The 23,221-nt window shown below is 54.9% G+C and overlaps 1 protein-coding gene across 5 annotated transcripts in view; it reads right to left on the reverse strand.

Moving 5' to 3' along the window:
* ARHGAP39 (Rho GTPase activating protein 39) overlaps nt 1-23,221 on the reverse strand; it is a 162,086-nt gene that overhangs the window by 10,355 nt on the left and 128,510 nt on the right. For 4 of the 5 annotated variants that reach the window (XM_042785782.1, XM_042785784.1, XM_042785785.1 and 1 more), the window contains 2 exons: nt 9,358-10,759; nt 1,726-2,287 (listed from right to left, as the gene is read on the reverse strand). In XM_042785782.1, the coding sequence (XP_042641716.1) occupies nt 1,726-2,287; nt 9,358-10,759 (1,964 nt within the window). Of the gene's footprint in view, nt 1-1,725; nt 2,288-9,357; nt 10,760-20,765; nt 20,819-23,221 lie in introns of those variants that run through there. The other variant, XM_042785786.1, reaches the window with a different exon arrangement.

Genomic DNA, 23,221 nt, shown 5'->3' on the forward strand with positions numbered 1-23,221 from the left:
ATTGAAAAATGATATGAAACTGAAAATGAAGCTGGAAATGAAGTAGACAAGAACTGAAATGAAAACGGAAATAAAAATTAAAAGAAGAAACTGAAAATGAAGCTGAAAATGAAAACAGACAAGAACTAAAATAAAAATGAAAATAAAAATGAATTACATGAAAAGGAAACGGAAAAAATAAAAATTCAAATAAAAAAATAAGCTGAAAGTAAAAATAAAACATGATAATGAAGCTGAAAATGAAAATTAAACTGAAAAGAAGAATAAAATTTAATAAAATAAAAATAAGTAGAACAAAAATGTAAATAAAAATGAAAAGAAAGTGAAAATGAAAATAAAAATCAAAGGAAAATTAGACTGAAAATAAGAATAAAACTCAGTAAAATAAAACCAAAGCCAAAACGTCGATAAAAATGAAATGCACGTGAAAATGAAAACAAAAGTAAGAACTAAAATTAAACCAATGAGAACGAAATAAATCTGAAATCACATTTAAATTAATGAAAAATGAAAACAACGAATAAAACGCAGCGGGGTGGCGGCTGGCGGGCCGGGCGGCCGAGCTGAGCGCGGGCACGCTGCTGAAGTTGGGGGGCCGGGGGGGCACCCCGGTCGGGGGTGGGGGGGTGTGGGGGGGGTCCCTCTCCCGGCGGAGCGCCGGTTTTCCCGCCGGTGCGCCAAATCCAGCGCGAGCGCGGCGCCGAAATGAGCTTGACACCCCTGTGCCGGCTGCCCGCCCCGTCCCCCCCCCCGCCCTCGGGGGCTTTCCCCGTGGGCGCCTCGGTTGGGTCCCACTCCTGCGTGACCTCCGTGTCCCCCCGGACGTCCCTGCCCCCCCCCCCCCCCCCCCCGGGGACCCGAAAACACCGGGAGCGATTCGGGCTCCATCTCCCGAAGCCGCTTGGCCAACGGCGAAAACCCGGGCGCCCGCCTCTGCCTCCTTCCCCCACCCACCGTGGGATGGCGTCAACCCACGGGACGTGGGGACGCCCAACCCTCCCACCGTGCCGTGGGGAGGCGGGGGGGTGGCCAGTGGGCAGCACCCCAGGGCTACGGGTGGCCACCGCCGAGCCCCACGCCCCGGCCTAGACAGGACCCCAACACCCACGAGAGCACCAGCGGCGAAGGAGCGGGGACGGCCAAGCCCGGGACCGAAGAGGGGCTCCTACAACTCCCACCCATTTGGGGTCAAATTGCCCAAATTTATGTCTCTTCTATCCGCCCTGACCAAAAACCGCCTTGGGAGCTGACGATCAAGCCGCGTCCCCTTCCAGTGTGGGCTTTTTTTTTTTTTTTTTTTTTTTCCTTGATCCAAAGCTCCTTGAGAAGCCAGAATCAGAATTTGGAGATGGTGTTGGTGAAGTCAGAATGGTTGGGGTTGGAAGGAACCTCTAAAGGTGTCCTCATGGGCCAGAAGTCCGAGGACTTCTCGCTTACGGCCACCCCCAGCGGAGGCGAGGCCGAGCCAGCAGCAAAGGTGTCAAAGCTCATTTCGTGGTGGCTCTCACGCCGGATTTCCGTGCGCCGACGAGGGGAGGACGGCGGTAAAGGCGCCACCGTGCTCGCTGCACCTCCGGGAGGGCTGTTGGATGAGTTCCTTGCCCACCTTTCAACAAGGAGACTCACGAATGCGAAGGGGAAAGGAACAAAGGAATAATTATAATAATTAAATGGGTTGCAACATCAACAGGGGCCAGAGCCACCGGGCAGCGGGTTCCCTCTTACCTTTAGTGTCATTCACCGGATCCATGTGCCTGTAAATATATCCTTCTAGGTAGGAATGAAATTTGGGAGTGGGTGGGAAAAAGGCCAAACAAATGGCCATGAGCTCCCAGCCCCGGGCCAGGCTCTCGTAACGGAAGTTCTCGGTGGTCTGCCGGCACAGCTGGATGTAGAGCTCGTCTCTCAGACCCTGCATGCTCCAGCCTTTGGTGGCGATCTCCAAGGCCACGTTGAGCTGGTCCGTCTTGGCCCGCCGGTCCCCCATGTACATCTGAATCAGTTTAAATATCTCGCACGCCTCTTTCTTGACGTTGCGGTCGTTGGTCATGATCATGGGCTTCTTGATGGACTCGCTGCTCCAGGCCAGCATGTTGGCGATGGACACCTTCCTGCGGAAGAGCCCTTGGGTGTGCTTGTTGAAGTGCTTGGAGGCCCAGTTCTCAATGTCCGTCTCCGAGGAGGGCTTCCGCAGGTTGAAGGTGGGGAAGACACAGCTGGCGCTAGGCATCATGTTCCTGGTCTGTCTGCTGCTCTCGAACTGGGCGCAGGCACCGAGATCCTCCGACTAGGTGACAACAGCCAGACAAGTCAATGTTACTGACAGCACGATCGCACCGCCAAAGCAAGCAAGCAGGCGAGCAACAAACCAAGAAAGCAAGCAACCAACAAACCGAGCCGTCAAGCAACCAACTGAACAACCAACCAACCAATCAACAAACCAACCAACAAAGCAAGCAAGCGAGCAAGCGACTAACCAACCAACCATCCAATCAACAAACTAAGCAATCAAGCAACCAACTAACCAACCAACCAACCAATCAATCAACAAACCAATCAAACAACCGAGCAAGCAACCAGCTAACTAAACAACCAATGAACCAATTAACAAACTAACCAATCAACCAACCAACCAACCAATCAATCAACAAACCAATCAAACAACTGAGCAAGCAACCAGCTAACTAAACAACCAATGAACCAATTAACAAACTAACCAATCAACCAACCAACCAACCAATCAATAAACCAACCAATCAGTCAACCAACCAATAAACCAACCAACCAACCAATCAACAAACCAACCAAGCAATCAACCAACAAACCAACCAACCAACCAACCAATAAACCTACCAAATAAGCAATCAACAAATCAACCAACCAATCAACCAACCATCAAACCAATCAATCAATCAATCAATCAAGCAAGCAAGCAAGCAAGCAACCACCAAACCAATCAACCAACAAACTAATCAACAAACCAACCAAGCAACCAACAAACCAATAGACCAACCAACTAACAAACTAACCAACCAACCAATCAATCAATCGACCAATCGATCAATCAACCAACCAACATACCAACCAACCAACCAATCAATCAACAAACCAATCAAACAACCGAGCAAGCAACCAGCTAACTAAACAACCAATGAACCAATCAACAAACTAACCAACCAACCAACCAACAAACCAACCAACCAACCAATCAATAAACCAACCAATCAGTCAACCAACCAATAAACCAACCAACCAACCAATCAACAAAACAACTGACCAACCAATAAACCAACCAACCAACCAACCAATAAACCTATCAAATAAGCAATCAACAAAACAACCAACCAACCAACCAACCAATAAACCTACCAAATAAGCAATCAACAAATCAACCAACCAATCAACCAACCAATCATCAAACCAATCAATCAATCAATCAAGCAAGCAAGCAACCACCAAACCAATCAACCAACAAACTAATCAACAAACCAACCAAGCAACCAACAAACCAATAGACCAACCAACTAACAAACTAACCAACCAACCAATCAATCAATCGACCAACCGATCAATCAACCAACAAACCAACCAACCAACCAATCAACAAACCAATCAAACAACCGAGCAAGCAACCAGCTAACGAAACAACCAATGAACCAATCAACAAACTAACCAACCAACCAATCAACAAACCAACCAACCAACCAATCAATAAACCAACCAATCAGTCAACCAACCAAAAAACCAACCAACCAACCAATCAACAAACCAACCAACTAACCAACCAATCAACCAACAAACCAACCAACCAACCAATAAACCTACCAAAATAAGCAATCAACAAATCAACCAACCAATCAACCAACCAACCATCAAACCAATCAATCAATCAAGCAAGCAAGCAAGCAAGCAACCACCAAACCAATCAACCAACAAACTAATCAACAAACCAACCAACCAACCAACAAACCAATAGACCAACCAACTAACAAACTAACCAACCAACCAATCAATCAATCGACCAACCGATCAATCAACCAACCAACAAACCAATCAACCAACCAACCAACCGTTGCAGCATGAAGAGGTCGCCCCCACGCTCGCCCCCAAAGCTACGTCCTCTCCACGGAGCTGCTCCTCAATCCCATGACGGGCAAGTGGAGCCGGCCTGGTGCCAGCGGCCAAGGAGGGTCGTGGCACCAATCGGCATCAGGAGGGAGGGGACCAGTGGGGATAAGCGAAGCCACCCAAACGCCGACGTGCTGGACTCCCTTCGCGCGTGGCACCCTGGTCACTCAGGCTTTGCAGTCATGGACAGAAGAAGCTGGTGGCTATTAATAACGTGGGGGAAGCAAAGGGCAAGTGGCTTCGGGCTCCACCAGTCCTTCGGCACACCGGGTGGGGGGACGCACTCACCTGTAACCAGCCCCCCAAATAACCTCCTCTCCCCAAAGTCGCGCTCAAGCATGGTTCTCCAGCAGCCACATACCCAGGAGGAGGCTGGTGGCTCCTCCAAGCCTTGAGCAACACGGACGTTGTTTCTTTACATCCCGTGTGCAGAGGGACACAAGCTGCCCAAGATCTAACCTTGCCCGAAGAGCACCCAGTCAGGAAGGACCTCTGCAGAGCGATGGGTACCCCTGTAGACCAGTGCCCTTCTACTACTGGAACCAGAACAGCTCATGGATGAGGAGATGGAGGGACACCCAAAGAGCTGATGCTCAGCATGAAGAAAGGCAAACAAGGACCCTTGGGATGGACCACTCCCGAGCCAACGTGGGTTCATCGTCTGTCACCTCCCTCTTCTGCAAGTGCAATGTCCGGGCCAGCATCACCTGGGTTTGGTGGCCCTGGGGACGTGACCCAGGGCAGGGAATGCCACACCATCTGGAGGGGACGTTGCTGTCCCCACCTTGTGTGGGGGAACCGTGTCGGTGGCCCCGAGCAGGGACCATGTGCAAGGTGACTGCAAGCGGTGCCACGGCTTTGGGGCTGGGCTTTAGACGAGGAACAGAAGAAAAGCAAAAGGCAGAACCAAGGTGGAAAGAACCGGGGCCACGTGGAGGTGGCAAGTCCAGGAGGGGACAAAGAAGCCACCCAAAGACCCACCGGAGCTGCTGGTAGACAACTGAGCTCCTTCTTCAAACAAGTCGTTTCTTGACTCAACAGCTCGTCCCTTCCCAGTGTTGAGGTCTCCTCTTCCCATTGGCGTTGCTCAGCTCCCATCTTGCACCACGGTGACAACGGCAGGGAACTGGCCACGGGGACACAGGAGCTTCGCCTCCCAAGGGATCCAGCCTCACCATTCCTATGAAGGCCACGTCACCTGAAAGGTCCTTTCGTGTCCTCCAACCTGCTGGTCAGCTCTGGTTTACTCCTCTTGTTTCTGCCACATCTTGCTGTCACGGACAACGCGATGACCCTCCACGCAAATCTCCCTGCCAGGGCTGGCCGCAGGTCTGCGCCCACCGCAAGAGGCTTCTGCTTCAACCAATGTCGAAGGTTCTCCAGCTGATGGGGGTGTAGGGAACCCAATTAAAACCACGTGACAATCTCAGCTGTGATCATGGAATGGTTTGGGTTGGGAAGGTACCTTCAAATATCATCTAGTCCAACCCCCCTGCCCTGGGCAGGGACATCTCCCACTAGATCAGGTTGCTCAAAGCCCCGTCCAACCTGGCCTTGAACACTTCCAATGATGAGGCATCCACGACTTCTCTGGGCAACTTGGCCCAGTGTCTCACCCCCTCATCATAAAGAATTTCTTCAGCACGTCCTGTCTAAACTGACGCTCTTTCAGTTCAAAACCGCTGCCCCTTGCCCTGTCACTACAGGCCTTGGCGATGATCATCACCACCAATAAAAGATGAGATTAAATCATCTCCAGACACGGGCAAATCCCTGTTGGAATCTTCACCAACTGTCTGCAGAGTCCAGCCAGGGGACGGTGTAGGCACGGGGTGAGCTTATGAGGTCACACAGATAAATAAACGTGGTCCCATTGGACAACGGGACACTCAAGGTACCAGGCTGGTGAATCCCACCGCCGGGAAAAATTCACGAGGAGCAAAGCAGGTGCTGGGAGCCAATTCCCAGCATGGATGGAGATCTGCTCTTGCTGGAACGGGTGTCCCTCAGCTTGAGGATAAGGTCAGGCAGGGTCAACCAAAAAGAATGCCTGGGCAGTGGATGAGAGCCCCCACCACATCCCAAGCTCCGTGCAGAAGGAATAGGATCACTAATGGTGGCAGCTACACCTCCTGGCCAACGAGAGCATCCAAAGTGCATTTGGAGCTCTCCAGTTTGGGGTCTGAACCTCTTCGCGCCCTTGGGGAGACTTGTCCACGGGGAAGTTTCTTCTGCTGCCCTAGGATGCGACGCCCCACCGGTTTCCCTATATATTCCCATGGGCAAAAAAAAAAAAAAGCATTTTCCAAATTATTTGCTGTTTCCCAGGTCCTTGTCCAGGGTCTTCCTCCTCCTTGCTGATACCAAGCTCCAAGTTTTTCAGGTCGGATTGCTCTCACCAGGGTAACCATCCCCACATACGGGGCTTATCACCAATTTCTAAAAAGCCATTACAGCATTTCCTAGCATCCTCACATCAACCCTTGGTGCACCCAAAAGCAAACCAAGCGGTCCTCGTTCGGCAACGCTTGTCCTCGCCACCCCAGCCCATCTCTGGACTCCTCTGGCCATGGGGACACGGGCAGCATCACCGTCCTCGCCCGGAGTGGGGCACTACAGGTCAGAGGGGCAGACTGGGGGTGTCAGATGCTTGAAGGGAAAGGACATGAAAGCCAGAAGCCAGGAGCTGCTGATGGGGAACATCTGATGGGCTGGAAGATGGACACATGGGATGAGCCAGCTCCAGCAGATCCAACTCAGAGCCCATGGTGGGCAGCAGGAGGGCGACACCATCACAGGAATGGTCCACGGCAGCCCCAGGAGCTCCTCAGGGATGGGAGCTTGGGGCAGGAGGGGTCTCCAGGACAGGACCAGCTCAGTCCCAGGGAGGGGGCAGGCAGCTCAGAGCCCTGGGAAGCAGATCCTGGAAAGCTGGTGTGCTTGTGCCTGTTTCATCCCAATGTTTTTAGGGACAACTTGCTAAAGAGAAGCTTCTTTGAGGGACCAACTTGCTATGGAGCGATTTCTCTGAGGGGCCAGATTGCTGAGGACCAACTTTGAGGGATCAGCTTGCTTAAGGAGCAATTTCTTTGAGGGACCAGCTTACTGAGGTCCAAATATGAGGGACCAGCTTGCTAAGGACCAACTTTGAGGGACCAGCTTGCTTAAGGAGCAATTTCTTTGAGGGACCAGCTTACTGAGGTCCAAATATGAGGGACCAGCTTGCTAAGGACCAACTTTGAGGGACCAGCTTGCTTAAGGAGCAATTTCTTTGAGGGACCAGCTTACTGAGGTCCAAATATGAGCGACCAGCTTGCTAAGGACCAACTTTGAGGGACCAGCTTGATGAGGTCCAAATATGAGGGACCAGCTTGCTGAGGCCCAAATATGAGGGACCAGCTTGCTAAGGACCAACGTTGAGGGACCAGCTTGCTTAAGGAGCAATTTCTTTGAGGGACCAGCTTACTGAGGTCCAAATATGAGGGACCAGCTTGCTAAGGACTAACTTTGAGGGATCAGCTTGCTGAGGACCAACGTTGAGGGACCAGCTTGCTTAAGGAGCAACTTTGAGGGATCAGCTTGCTTAAGGAGCAATTTCTTTGAGGGACCAGCTTGCTGAGGCCCAAATATGAGGGACCAGCTTGATGAGGTCCAAATATGAGGGACCAGCTTGCTAAGGACCAATGTTGAGGGACCAACTTGCTTAAGGAGCAATTTCTTTGAGGGACCAGCTTACTGAGGTCCAAATATGAGGGACCAGCTTGCTAAGGACCAACTTTGAGGGACCAGCTTGATGAGGTCCAAATATGAGGGACCAGCTTGCTAAGGACCAAATATGAGGGACCAGCTTGATGAGGTCCAAACATGAGGGACCAGCTTGCTAAGGACCAAATATGAGGGACGAGCTTGATGAGGTCCAAATATGAGGGACCAGCTTTCTAAGGACCAACTTTGAGGGACCAGCTTGCTTAAGGAGCAATTTCTTTGAGGGATCAGCTTACTGAGGTCCAAATATGAGGGACCAGCTTGCTAAGGACCAAATATGAGGGACCAGCTTGCTAAGGACCAAATATGAGGGACCAGCTTGATGAGGTCCAAATATGAGGGACCAGCTTGCTAAGGACCAATGTTGAGGGACCAACTTGCTTAAGGAGCAATTTCTTTGAGGGACCAGCTTACTGAGGTCCAAATATGAGGGACCAGCTTGCTAAGGACCAACTTTGAGGGACCAGCTTGATGAGGTCCAAATATGAGGGACCAGCTTGATGAGGTCCAAATATGAGGGACCAGCTTGCTAAGGACCAAATATGAGGGACCAGCTTGATGAGGTCCAAACATGAGGGACCAGCTTGCTAAGAACCAACTTTGAGGGACCAGCTTACTGAGGTCCAAATATGAGCGACCAGCTTGCTAAGGACCAAACATGAGGGACCAGCTTGCTAAGGACCAAATATGAGGGACGAGCTTGATGAGGTCCAAATATGAGGGACCAGCTTGCTAAGGACCAATGTTGAGGGACCAACTTGCTTAAGGAGGAATTTCTTTGAGGGATCAGCTTACTGAGGTCCAAATATGAGGGACCAGCTTGCTAAGGACCAACTTTGAGGGACCAGCTTGATGAGGTACAAATATGAGGGACCAGCTTGATGAGGTCCAAATATGAGGGACCAGCTTGCTAAGGACCAAATATGAGGGACCAGCTTGATGAGGTCCAAACATGAGGGACCAGCTTGCTAAGGACCAACTTTGAGGGACCAGCTTACTGAGGTCCAAATATGAGTGACCAGCTTGCTAAGGACCAACGTTGAGGGACCAGCTTGCTTAAGGAGCACCTTCTTTGAGGGACCAGACCGCACAGGACCAGCCAGGGACGGGCGCTCGGGGCTCCCCTGGGAGCTGGGTGGGTGCTCGGGGCGCGGGAGCTGCCTCCAACCGACCAGCAGCGAGACAGAGAGGAGAAGCAGCGGCCGAAGCTGCGGCACAGGGCTGAGGCTACCACGGCGCAGAGGTGACTGTGGAAGCGCGGGATCACCCCGCGGGCCATCCCGCTGGGTCTGCGGCGGAGGCAGGGATTTAAACCGGCCTTAGAAGGAGGAGAAGGAACTTCAACCAGGAGGGTGGCGGGGCCGCCGCGCTGCCACGTGCCCAACCCGGCGCGGCACCCGGGGCGGGCGAGGGTTGGCAGGCGGTGAAGCCCCGCAACGCCGAGGACGTCCCCGAGGGGGTTACCTGAGACGGGTGCAGGTAGGGCTCGGGGGAGGCCAGGTTGGTCTGCACGGAGACGCTCTTCTCCAGCAGGATCTGGGGGAAGCCCAGCTTCTCGAAGGTGTTTCTCTTCCAGTGCTTGTTCTCCTGCTGCGCCAACGCCTCGTCCTCGCTGAAGGCTCGCACCACCGGACCCGGCATGGGCAAGGGGAGGGCACCGTCACTCTCATAGCCTGAACCGTCCTTTTGGGAATCCCAGCTGCTCCGTTGTTTCATGTGGTAGTGGGCTTGCTGGGCTTCCCAAGCCAGGCGCGCCTGCGCCAGGAAGGGCTCGGGGAAGCCCCGTGCCGCCTCCGCCTCCGCCGCCTTGCTCTCCGTACGGTTCATCGGTGACCTGTTGGGTCCCGGGGTGGCTCGTTCCTCACCCAGCTCACCCAACACCTCCCGGTCCCCCGAGCCGTCCGTGGAGGAGGCGTTGGGGTCGTGAGATAGGGAAGGCTTTCGGCTTTTCCTCTTTCTGGTGGAGGGCGAGTAGCCGGTGGAGGACAAGGTGTCCTGTTGGCTGGACCACGACATGGAGTCCTCGCCCTGGGCCACCTGGCCACTTGTTGGGCCAGGGCAGAAGTCGGGCCCCTCCATGCTGCTGTAGTCACCTGATTTGATCTCCAAGCGTTGGTCCCGGACCAGGCAGGGGCTGTGCTGCAGCGAGTAGGAGCCGCCGATGGGGTTGGGGGAGTATTTGTGCCTCAACCCCGTCTTCATCTTGGGGCTGGAGCCCGACTGCTCGACGTAGACCAGTTGCCTGACATACTCCTTGCCGGCGGGGCTGTACTCCAGGCTCATGAAGCGGTCAGGACACTTCTGTTTGGTGAGCACCAACTGCTGGTAGGGCGAGTTGGAGCCTTGCTTGGGCGACTGCAGGAAGGGGTGAGGTTTACGGATGGGCGATTTCTGCGGCGAACCCGCCTTGTAGCTCCCGCTGGCTTCGTACTGCATGTCCACGGGGGGTTCGTCGTAGATGGGAGCCTGGTACTCCATGGGGGGTTCCTCGTAGAGGGGGGGCTCGTAGGCGTAGCGGGGCGAGGAGGGTTGCGACTCGCTGGAGTGCTTGCGGTGCTGGGCTTGGAGGGGGGAGCAGAACGAGTCCCCCCGGCCGAGCAGCGGCGAGCAGCTGCCCACGTGCTCGGCCCTCTTCAAGAAGGGCGACTGCTTCCTCTCCGGGAAGAAGACGGAGTTGTCGGTGTCGGGGGCGAAGGTTTGTAGGTTGGGCGACTGTTGGCCCCCCGAGGGTCGCCGCGAACGGGTGCCCGGTTGGTTTTCGGGGGCGTAGCCATTGCCTTGGTGCATGAGGAAGCTGGGCTCGCGGTCGGTCACCTTGATCAGCATCCGCTCCTTGGTGCCGGCGTTCCATCGCAGGGACGACGTCCTGCGGGGAGAAACACAGCGCCGCCATCAGCGAGCAAAGCTTTCCCCCCACCCCACCCCTCCCCTCCCCACCGTTGCCCACGGATGGACAGACGCCCCCCGTCCCGCAGAGCCCAAAGGATGGACGTGCCCCGAGCACCCCAAGCCTCTCCCATCAGGCGAAGAGCGTCTTGGCGATGGGGAGACCGGGGCATCGCCACCATCCCAAACACAGTGGTGCCGGCCCGCGGCCCTCCCCGGCTCCCACAGACCTCAGCAACCCTCAGGGTGCACGAAGGACGGCGCGGGCTGGGAAGCCAAGCCCCAAAAAGCCATGACACCCCTTGGAGCACATCTCTAGGGGACGGCCCCGAGTCAGCCCTCCCTACTTGTGCCTTGGTGCGAGCAGGAGAGAGCGCAGGCACCCCTTAGGGACACGCCTTGGGGCAGTTTCATGGGTGTTTGGGAACGCAGACCTTGCGGGGATCGGGGACCGACCCCACCGTGGTCCCAACCTGGGGCTGGCCTCTTGCTGGGATCTCCCATCCCAGGGCGAGAAGGAGAAGCCGCCCCACGCACAGCCCCGTCCCTCCCACCTCTTCTTGCTTCCCGTTCCTCACAGCACCAGGATTAACTCAACTACACCCCCCCCCGCCCTCATCCAGCCCCCGCCTGGGATTAACGCCCTCCTCCGGTCCCTAGACGGAGCTGGGTTATGTTAAAACGAGGGAAGAAAAATAATAATCCCAGGCATCCTTTAAAAAGAAGTTGAAGGCAAAAACTTTGAAAACACAACCCCGGACCCGCGCAGAGATGTCTCAGCCCCACAAAACGCGAACCCCCCGTTGCCTTGTACCCCTGGCAGCACCGAGGTGGAGCACGGACGCGCCGGGATGGGGAGGGGAGGGACAACGTAGCCAACTGCCTAACCCCGCGCGACGCACGGACACCTCGGACTGCAAAGGGATGGAGCCCAAGCATCGCAGGAGGTTCGTCTCCAAAAAAAAAAAAACCACCAAACCCCAAAAAACCCCCCCAGCTCTGGATGGGATGAGCATCTCAGCACGGCTGTGAGGATGGGCGTGATGCCCACGGAGAGGCACGAGGGTGCCGGGAGGGGTGGCGGCGGACGCCCACGGCTTCTTTTTCTTGACTCTCAACCTCGGGGCATCCCTCGGCCGCTTCGCAAGCCGCGCGATGACGCTCTGCCCGCTCCCACTGAACGTTTTTCAGCGTGGAGCACCCTACAGCACCGTGCCGTTGCGTGACTTGCCGAGGCCGTGCCTGCACACCCCGAACCCGCACGGCATCGGAGAGCTGGGGGGGAGAGGCGGGGGTGGGACTGCCTGGTGGGGCCCGTTTTTGTCCGCACAACGTGCGTGTGCGAGCGAGTGCCCACAGGGACCTTCTTAATTCTGAGACGTGAGCAAACGTCCCCAAATTGCCACCCAACAGGCAGCTTCTGTGGCAGTCCTGGCGCGAGCAGGGCCGAAAGCCCAGCTGGGCGACGCGCCGAGCGCGCCACGAGCTCACCCGAGCAGGACTCAGCGGAGACCAACAGATCCGCGAGTGAAAAAAACCCAGAGCCTTCACCCTGAGCCAGGAGGAGACCTCCTTCACCTTTACCCAAAGTCCATCTTCTCGTTAAGGCATTTGACAGTCCTGGTGGGTGACGTCTCCTCCAAATGATGACGCATCCCGCAAAGCTGGGTCTCCTGTCACCGATGCTCCGGCAGCACGTCTGCAGGTTCTCCATTTCAACCCTAATTGCAATTTGCAATGAATCAAAGATTTTTTTTTTTTTTTTTAACTCTTTATTAATAATTCACGTCCAGAAATAATTATAATCTCAAGATTGTTTTGGGCCTGCAGGATTAACTCCTCAGGTCTGGGTTGCTGTGCGACCTGGGCAAGGATGGCTGGGCTCCATCTGGGCTGGTCAAACCTTCCCCTCAGGGCTGCTCAGTGTCCTGGGATGAGCAAGAAAGCCCAAGGGATGGGGAGCAACTCAACTCTTCTCAAATGAATCCACTTCTCCTGGAGCAGCTCCGAGCTGGCAGATCACCCACTGTGGAAAAACTGCCCCTCTACAAGAGGGTGGACATCAAGGCTCGGACCAACCCACTGTCTCAAGGTACCACCTCCTCACAAAATAAAGTATCAAATGCTCAGAGGAGCAAAACTTCAGCCAAGCTTGGGTTCCAGCCTTAGACATGTCTACGCTGCTCCAGCCTCAAAGGCAACTATCACTTTATTTGGGACGCTGCCCACCACCTTGCCAGCGTGCTGCTGTCGGATGGCGAGTAGGAGAAAATAATTTCATAACTTCCTCATACACTTGGGCGAGAGCCAGGAAACAGATCTCCCAGCAGTAGGTTGTGACGTTGGAGCTGGGCAGAGATGTTTCCATCCCCGTCCCTCCCCAATCTGCACGCACACCACGGATGTGGTTTGCACCTTGTTCTCCCCCAAAACGTTGGGTGACCTGGTGGGGGGACACACCAACCTTTCTGCTCTGCTCCGTGGAGCCCATTGCTGGGAAATGTGTCCGTTGGGAAGGGCGGGAGCTGGACACCACTGGCTGCAACCCTGTCACCTGGCTCAGGTTTATGCTCCAGGGCTGTCCCAACCCACGGCGTCTCCAGTGGGGGACACGAAGAGCGGGCCCAAGAGCTGGCTCAGGCTTCTGCTTCTGTCCGCACGCAGCACTTGATGGGAAGAGACTCTGGGTTACGGCCAACTCCAGGTGGATCTCTTCAACCTGGTGACCCACAGCTTTTTCATCGATTACGGGTCACTGGAGCCTCTTTTCAGAATGAAATCCCAGAGATGAGGGAGGTCGATGCCCAGAAGAGGGCCTTCCCATCCTTTTTGGCAACATGCACCGTCTTCCGGCGCTCCACGGCCAGTACAGCTCTCCGAGGTCATGCTGAACAACCCACCAGCCTTGGCTCCAGTCCTGGTGCCAAAACACCCCACCTGACGTCTCGCCCCACGCACGCTTCTCACCACTCACCACTCTAGGTGGGTCTCGTGGAACCCGAGAGCTTGGGACAGCTCTCCTTATGCCAAGTTATCCCATTAAATAAGAATTCAACCTTTTGTGGAAGTTTATCTACAGCGAGATCTCCTGCATCGCATCCCGAGGGTCGGAGATGGTTCCTCCTTTCTTCAAGAGGGCAGCAGAGCCGCCAGCTCACGCTGTCTTTCCCACTTCCACCTACTAACGACCACACTTTGGTTTTCCTCTTGGCTACCCCAGTTCTCCCCAGTCTTTTCCACCTTGTCCAAAAGATCGCATGGCCACTGGTTGGGGGGTTCAGCAAGAAGAGGCTCTTCTGCCCCCGTCTGACCCGGCGCAGTGGGGTGCCACATGGATCACTCCGATTAACGGAGGGTTTTTTTCGTCTGCTCAATCCACTTTTCAAGTCCTTGGGAGACGCCGTCCAGGCAGGGGACGCTCAGGAGGACGAGGAGAGGTGGTTTTTTTGGAGGTGCTGAAAGCGTCGCCCGCGGTGCAGGAGGGATCTCAGCTGGTGTTTGCTGCTTCCTCCAAAGCACGGGGAAGCACATTGTGTTATCAATTCCTCACCGAGTCCCACGCTGGCACAGAAGATACCGGAGGCACCGTCTGCTCTCCCAGTTCATTCCTCTCTCATTCTCAGTTATTTTTTTCACAGACACTAGTCCTTCCTGTCCTTCAGAAAAAGGTGGAGTGAGTCCAGTTTTGCAGAAGAATGCCCACAAAGAGGCACATATAAATATCTCCCTACATGAGGCTCCACCATCTCCCGGCACCCTGCTTGTTGCTTGCCCACGACTTTGTCCTCACTCCAGGGGATATGAGGAACAATTTCTTCCTTCCCCTTCTGTAGCAGCCTCTCGAGGTCCTGAGGACTTGAGCCTCCTGCCAGCTTCTTGCCATCAACTACCTGCATGAGTTTGGGTCCCTCCTGACTGGTGGTTGGAGCTCAACCACTCACCGAGCCCTTCCAGAACCCCCAAACTCCCTCCAAAACCGTAGGACCGCGGCATGAGCAGCACAATCGGGGAAAGGTGATGAGGGGAAGCCTTGCTGGGTCAGAAACGGCAAGAAACACTTGGCTGTATCGCCCAGCATCGACAAGTTAAACCAGAGAGTGAGGTGAGAAGATGGATCGGCTCCAGAGATCACCAAGGACCGATTTCACCCCCTTCCTGCTCCACCATTCGCAGGCAGGTTTCCCACCAGCGCTGGGGGCAGCGAGTCCGGAGGCAGCGCGATGCCAGCGGGCATTGAACCCACCAGCAATGAATCACCGTCCCACTGCCACAGGGATGTTAACTGAGGTTTCCTCTCCCTTCACCAATTTTCCGACCGCCCAGGACACTCTTTTATTTCCACTGTGATTACTAGCGGCAGCAATTACGATCTGGGTCGCTGGCCTGCCCTTAATATTCTTCAGCAACCACTCCTGGGTGCAGGCTGTCTCCACGGACATCGTCCTGCTCCTGCCACCCAAACCAGCGAGCTCAAGGTTTGGTTTTCAGGTTGGGAAGCCCAAGGTGCTCGTGCAAGGGTGACGCTGGCTGCTGAACCCACCCTGCGGTACCCAGCGCATCCTTGTCACCTCCCCGCCGGCTCACACCACGGGTCAGGACCACGGTCAAGCAGCCACCACGACAGATGGGGACTTGCATCTTGAGGATGGCAAGCTAGAAGGAGGAGAGGTGAAGAACTGGACCGAGGCTGGGCAGGAACCGGGGAAATCAGACCTGGAGCAACGCGGCGGAGCTGCCGGGTCGCGACACTCCTGCTCATCCCACAGGGGCTGTGGGGCACCGGTCCTGGGTCCCTCACAGGCTTTTTGATGCTTTCAGTGCCGGCTTTCCCATTAAACATAAGCATATATGCAACTGGCAGGCGGACTCTGTGTTTTGGAACATCTCAGGCACCTTCTCTCAGTCCCCGCACTTGGCTTTTATCAGATCCAGTTTCTTTAGCCTTCGGACTACCAAAGCTAAAACCGTGCCAGCTTGATTTGCAGCGACTGCCAATGGAAAGCAGGCTCGTGCTCTGCTCCTGCACACATTGCTTTTCCTGCCTGGACCACGTGCAAGGGTCTTGGCCAAGGGTCTTGGCCAACCTGGCATCAGCTGGGACTTTTGGGGAGGAAGCGGGGCAGAGCGGCCGAGGCAGAGCACCAGCTCCGGGATACATCGTGTGGCTGCTCCAATGGTTAATGCACGCAGACGCCGTTGTTCACTGCCGAGGATCTACTGGACCCTGTAAATATAAAGGCAGAGACCCAAGGAGGTGTTGGCACCCCACTCTGGAGCGACTGCAGCGGGGCACGTTGTCTGCAGAAGCTCTTGGCTCTTCCTACAATCACCCCAAACCCCCCAAAACCCAACGAGGCAGAACTCGGTTTCATTCTTCATGTGAACAAAGGGAAAAAAAAACCCCACTTCTCTGCTGCTGTGGGCAGGGAGTGCAGGAACGCACGTGCTTCTGATGGCTACAGTGACTGAAATGCCTTTTTTGAGATTGAAGTAGAATGGCAAATTCTACCGAGAGTCTATTTGTTAATTCAGGTTTACACACCAACTCCTTTGCTGCAGGACGCAGCTTCTGTGGGGGTCTCCTCCCCTAAAAGGGCTCCGTGAGCCCTCAGCCGCTCCCTGCTTCTTCTGTTTTTCCTCCTCTGGCCAAGTGAAGTCATTAATCTTCATTAACAAGCTGTTTTTCACATACAGATCCCAAAGCTTTCGAGGCAAGAAAGCAAAAGAACCAGTGAGGATTGCCAGCAGAGCCAGGCAGCGTGTCCCACCCGGAGCTGCTGGTGCCGGGGGTCCTGCCGTGAGCACCAGCTGCCTTCGGGCTTCTTAATCCTTTGCAAGCAACGTTCACGACCCACAGGAGAAGCTCTTTGCGTCGCCAAGTGATGGACCGTATCTTCTGCTCGTTGACGTGGGGTCAGTATCCACCACCCCTTTCACGCTCCAGCTTCGGCACGGTCACAGCGGCGTACCCGGCGCGGTGGAAATTATCATCGCGTTCTCTGCATCCCACGGGCTGGACCTTGCGCCACCACCCACCGGGTGACACCCAACTAACCCACGTCCGTGCCAGACTCGTCCCCTGGGAGCGGAGGACACTGCCCACAGGCATCTCCAAGCACTTTGCAACCCTAGGCCAAATCTCACAGCTCCTCTCGGCGTCTCGTCGCAACCCCCCCCTTTGCCTTCAGCGGCAACACTTGTCGCACGAGGGAAGGATAAGCAACATCGTGGAACTCGTGGTGGGATGGGACCGGGCAAATTGTTCTCCTAGTAGCTAGCTCCTTCTCTGCAGTGGGTAAAGAAATTGGTTTGGGTCTCGAGTGCAACCGCAAGCCACAAGCATCAGCACCCACCTCTCACTACTGCTCAGAAACGGGTTTCCCCGATTAATTCTCTAACCTGGGATGAGACCGTACTAGCTCGTTAGTGATTTGCAGCCCATCGCAGAGGAAGAGGAGACTCCAGGTGCCTCCCTGGGGTCCCCCGAACCTCATGGGTGGGTGACTGGGAGCCACGATCTTCACTGCCTGCACCAGAGCCACCTGAGAGCCCAAGCCCTGGTTACCTCTCCCCTCTCTGATACTCCTTTCCCCGCATTTTTCCACCACACACAGACAAGTAATTGAAACTCCAGCCATGTCCACGGGTGCTTTGGTTTTGGAGGTGAAGCTGAAGCTCTTGCTTGCTTTTACGTACGAACTCCCCGTGGGGCAGAAGGAGTCACTGAAGGCTGTCATTGCCAAATGGCTGCCAAGGAGCGACCAACAGCCATCGCCCGGAAAATATCAGCCGCCTTGGGAAGCCCCTGTGACACGTGGCCCCGACGACGTTCGGCCAAACCACGGCACTGGAGCGGCACAAGCGTGTCACCTTGGTGTCACCAAGCCGTGCCTCCTCCCGACTCCGGCAATTGCTACAGTTAGAAAGAGCAGGACGCACAGAAGCACCGAGGTGACACCGGCGGGGCTGCAAAGGCCAGAGGATGATGGGGATGAGCGGCTGTTCTCCGTCGGCAGAGTTATCTGCAAAAGAGCAAGATACCTCCAAAGCTGCGGGAGATCAACCCGCTGGTGCTTCCCCGTCTCTCCAGCTAAAAGGAGAGAAGACCAGCGCCTGGGTAAGGAGGCAAAACCACGGAAAGCTGGCGGGACATCTCCTGACACCCTGAAAGGTGGTGTCGCCCCACCACCACCTTGTCCTGGGTTGAGTGAGTGGTGGAGGTTTTTGGTGGCAGGGGAGGGGGCTGTTGGGGCGGACCCCTGTGAGAAGCTTCTCGAAGCTCCCCCAGATCCACGTCAGCTCCACTTCTGTTTGGGAAATTGAGCCAATCGGCTGCGCCTCGCGATAACGTATTTAAGAAGGGACGCGGTGACGGGCAGAGGGACTTGTGAGGAGGAGTCGCTGCAGCTGCATGAACACCAAGGTCAGTGGAGGAACGGAGGAAGAAAGGAGGGGGGAGGTGTGCCGGAGCAGAGACCCCCCTGTATCCTGTGGTGAGACGGCAGGGTGGCCCCCCCCCCGCCACCCATGAAGATCTACGGAGAAGCAGACACTGATTTATGGCCTGTGGCTCCTGCTTTCCTGATCAAGGTGCTGTGCCCGAAGAAGGCCGGGGTCTCATGGGAAAAGGCAGCCCCGCTGCTGTAATTCAGTGCTGGGAGGATTGCAGCATGCGGGGGAGTCCCACACCGGAGCAGCTCAGGAAGGGCTGCAGCCGTGGGAGAGAATCCAGCTGGAGGAAGTTAGTGACCCATGACAAAGCAGTGTGGGGAACGCTGCGGCCCATGGGAGGAATTCGAGTCGGAGAAAGTTTGTGGAGGACTGTCTCCTGTGAGAGGGGGACCACAATGGAGCAGGAGGACCAAGTTTCGGATACTCCCTTCACCGAACATGAAGGAAGTGGCAGCACTGACTGCACCCCCCATTCCCTGCCCCTGTGCCACTGGGGGAGGAGGTAGAGATATCGGGAGCAGAGCTGAGCCCGGGAAGAAGGGAGGGGTGGGGGGAAGGTGTTCTCAAGATGTGCCAATGCTTCTCACCGTCTTACTCTGTTATGTGTTGTTAGTATCTGTAATAAATGTATGTTCTTTTTTTTCTTCCCCTAACGAGTCTGCCTTTTGCTTGTGATCATAAAGGGGGATTTTCCCCCATCCCAGTCCTATCTTGAACCCCAAGCCTGGCTCTCTGTCCCTTCTCATTGCCGGAGGGGAAGGGAGGGAGAGCTGCTGCATTGTGGTTGGCTGCCAACAAGGCCCAAACCACGACACACTTGAGTGACATCGGTGGTCTGGGTGAGATGAGCACCGAGTGATGCTCTGCACACCTCCGCGCTTCAGCTCGTCTACCATCCCCACACAGACAGGAATCCAGCCCAAGGCCAGGTGTTTTTAACTCGAACCCGGTGAAAGTACCTCTTAATTCCTGGATTTGCATCTTGCATTAATATCTCAGACAGCAGCCTGCAGCTGGCAACGGCGGATACGAAGAAAAATCCCTGCAAAGCAGCCCTGCCCATCAAATCACTGAGCCAAGGTAGAGCTTTCCATCAAAATATGAAGTAGCAGCAACCAATAAACCCGAAAGCTCCATCATACTGCCCCGGGTTATTGCTGAACACTAGAAAGCATCGCTACGGACCAACCTGAATTTTCTGCCTGCAAAAGGAACATTGCAAAAGGCTTTTTTGCTGCTCAGTCCCTGCAGCCGTTGTGCCCACGAGCAGCTCAGTTGCTCCAAGAAATGAAAAGCGATGCTGCTAGAGAGGAGAGCGAGCCCCGCCGGGGCTTGCCACACTCCTGGAGCGGGAGCTCCTCCAGAAATTCAAAGTATTTCTGTTATCTCCGGCTTGGCACCGGGTTCCCTTTGCTATATTCTCCTCGTGGGGAAGGCAAGATTTTACTTACGACTCTTGAGTACATTTCCATGACAAACTACTTCCCAAATCCCTCTAATCTCCTATCAGTGAAATCAATTTCTTTGCAAATTTGCATCATTTCCGTGGACTGAAACACTGCATTTATTCAGGGGAGGTTTTTTTTTCCAATGCGCTCCAGCAACTTGAATCTCCCTGCCTGCTCAAACAACCCCTCCCCGATCTTGTTGCAGCCTTGGGAAAGTCAAGGAGAGAGGCGAGAGGAGAAATCTCCGGCGCCAGGCTGCTGGGCTCTGCACGCTCCTCGCACGCCCCTCGCACACCCCTTGCACGCCCCTTGCACGCCCCTTGCACGCTCCCCAGCTCCCTCGCCCGGGACTTGCTTTGCTTCCAGTTGCTTTTGCTGGAGAGACAGAAGCAATCCCCAGCCCGCACCGCCTCTCTGCTGCAGGCAGGCAGACACCATCCCTGACACTTAAATAGAATTATTTTGATGCCTGCAATAATTGAGACTGTCCACAGCTCTATTTACTTTAAAAACAGTCATGACAGCCCAAATTATCTTTTACGTTAGTCATTTCTACCGCGATGCCTTTAACGTAGTTGATTGGCAGCTACATTAAGTCAAAGCAGGGCTGAGGAAATGAAAGCACAGGTCGCAGCTGGGCTTAAGTGCAATTATTTTAACAGCACTGTTCTGGCTTTTAAATGAATGATACCGCGACGCTTCTCCAAAGGAGATTTAAAAGCAAGAATATTGACAAAACCTACCTAAATACACACATTTTTTCTAGTTACATTTGCTTGTCCTGGCATCATTCGGACTTTGCAGATGAAGGCTATAATTTAGCTCTAGGATTAAATGGGTTTTCTCCTCTTGGGGTGGGGGGGGAAGGGAAAAGCCCTTAATTCAAACGATTAATTCCAATATTTTGCTTTCCAATGTCCTGCGAACGCATCGGAGCTTGCAGCCCCTGGAAAAGCACAGGATCCCCGGGCACCCCCCCACCGCCCCGCGATGCAGCCGGGTCCTCGTGCCGTGTCCCCCCCACCCCCCCCCGCCCCCCCCCTCCCCAGCTCTTCCCGCCGTCCCCGTGCCCTCGCTCTTCCTCACCTTCCTCCCCCGGCCGCGGGAGCCGGGCGCATCTCCTCCCCGTGACTTTTTCGCCACCCTCCCCGTGACTTTTAAGATCCCCCGGCCGGTGCTCGACTGGACCGACTGCAATCCGGCGGGGATGGGGATGAGGGATGCAGCCCAGCCCGGCCCCCCCCCCCACCCTGCTGGGTACCACCGGCACAGCCAGGGACGGGCGGCCCCGACAAAGCCCGGGGCTCAGCGATGAGCCCACGGCAGAAAACCTCCCCGTCCCTGGCACGCTGCCGGCGACGCAAAAAACTCCCTGCAAACGCAGGCAAAGGTGGGCGGCCGGGCGAGAGCCTGCCTGATCTCCACACCGAGCCTAGAACTTGTCCGGGCTTCAGACCGATGAACCCCTCCTAAATTTTCCAGCTAGGAAACCGTCCTCAGGACAGCCATCCAGCCTCTGACAACGTGCAAAAGCCACCAGAAAACTCGACTTTTTACTAATTTATAACTAAATTAGGGGATAAGAAGACAGGCTGAAGAATTTATAACCGAATTAGGGGATAAGAAGACAGGCTGAAGAATTTATAACTGAATTAGGGGATAAGAAGACAGGCTGCAGTCCCCCATCCCTAAGGCTTCACTGCTCTTCGTCTGCAAGTATTGCCATTCCCCAGAATCTGTACGTACAGCATCACGCTCTTACAGCACATATAAACATCCCAGAGCTTAGACTGTACCTGAAATTTTAAACTCCTGCTCAGGCGCTCGTTGCTTACAGCTTGTATGAGATCGGGGGTCCCTGCAGGTGTCCCTGCAACCTGCCCTGGTCTCTCCAACCCTCCTTCAGCACTTGCAAATCGCTCTTCCCACCTTTACCTACAGGCCTGGAAATCCCACACCCTCCTTGGACTTAGTTTTTTAAGAAACCTGCGGATAACGGTCAGAACCCATTCCTACAGAAACCAGCGTGGGCGAGATGAAGTCTGCATCGTTCGGGCAATACAATAAAAATTCGGAGAGAAGCGTGAGCGCGGGGCTCAAGCTTCCTCCGCGGATCTTGGTGATGCTAAACTGGTTCAACGCTGGTGAAAGGAAGGTTTCTGTGCTCAAATCCAGACTGAAAGGAAGGTTTCTGTGCTCAAATCCAGACCGGGTCGTGTCCTAGAAATGGTCTGGATGGGGCAGGAGAGAGCTGAGCCACGGCTTGGGCTGAGCTCTCCTGGTTAGGCTGCGCCCGGTACCCAAAGCCGGTGTAAAACCAGGTTGGCACAGCAGGGAGCACCCACGGGCTTGTGTTATTGTGTGTTTTTTCATCCTCCAGGCTTCTCCTTTTCCTCCTTGCCTTCACTCACTGCCCCCCGCGGGTTTCCCTCTCTCATCCTCCTTTAGCTTTGGTTGGGCCGGGCTGGCGCGTCTCTCCGACGGCGAAAAACCGAAGGGAACTGCAATTTGAACGGTTTTTACCCTCGTCGGGACCGGGAGGAGGCGGACTGATCTCGCTGCCTGCGCTCATGGACACCAGACGTCCCCCCAGTGGGGTGGTGGGGGGGGCTGACGGAGCCGTGGAGCCCGAGACCAGCTCCACGACCTGCCAACCTCTTCCCAGGATGATTCAGGACTCGGCCTTTGGAGGAACCACGGAGAAGGTGCAGCGTCACCACCAACGAGCTGGCGTCACAGAAAAACTTCTGTTTTCTGTCTCCTGCTAAATACCGGCGGTGAGACCCCTGAGGAGCATCTGACGGGTGCAACATGAGCCATGGGGGGGTCCTGGAAGCCAAACATCAGGCTCGGTCTTGTCGAGGGAAATTCAGAGCAACGGGGAGGCTGAAGCCCAACCTTCAGCCCATCTCTGCTGACTGCAAAGTTTGGTTTGAAAGGTGTCCAAAGCCTCACAAGGCTCCTCCACATGCGATGATTTAACTCTCCGACTGAAATATTACCGAAGTATTGATACCTGTGACCAAGGCAAGGAAAAGCCACCCTGCCAAAATACTATTTTCTTGAAATTTGTATTTTTTTTCTAAGTGAAAGGAGAAGGCTACAATGTTCAGGGATTGTCCAATCCCTCGTCTCTGGACGGCGCTATCAGACCACTTTTAGCTTCCGAACCGCAACACCAAATCTCTACGTGAAATATCTCCCACGTTCACTGCCCGAGCACCGCGAACTCCTCCTCTCTCAGAAAAGCTGCTCCCATGGCATCCGCTCTAATTAGCAGCAGCGGAAGCTGAATCAAGACAAGAGGGAGATAACGAGCCTTCCTGTCGTCCGTCCCCCCCCCCCTCCACCCCATTCAATAGCACGGAATTTATCAGCCACCCTTTTTGCCGCAGCGAGGGGGGAAAGCAGGGCTCTCAGACACTCCGGTGACAACAAAACCCCCCGTTTTCCGGTGAAATAGCCGGAGTTTCTGAGCATCGCGTCGAGTGGAGCGCGGCGTGGTGGACAGGTCTGCAGCCCACCCCGCAGAACCTACGTTG

This window comes from Tyto alba, unplaced genomic scaffold, assembly GCF_018691265.1.
Source record: "Tyto alba isolate M040663 unplaced genomic scaffold, T.alba_DEE_v4.0 Super-Scaffold_9, whole genome shotgun sequence".
NCBI classification, from domain to species: domain Eukaryota; kingdom Metazoa; phylum Chordata; class Aves; order Strigiformes; family Tytonidae; genus Tyto; species Tyto alba.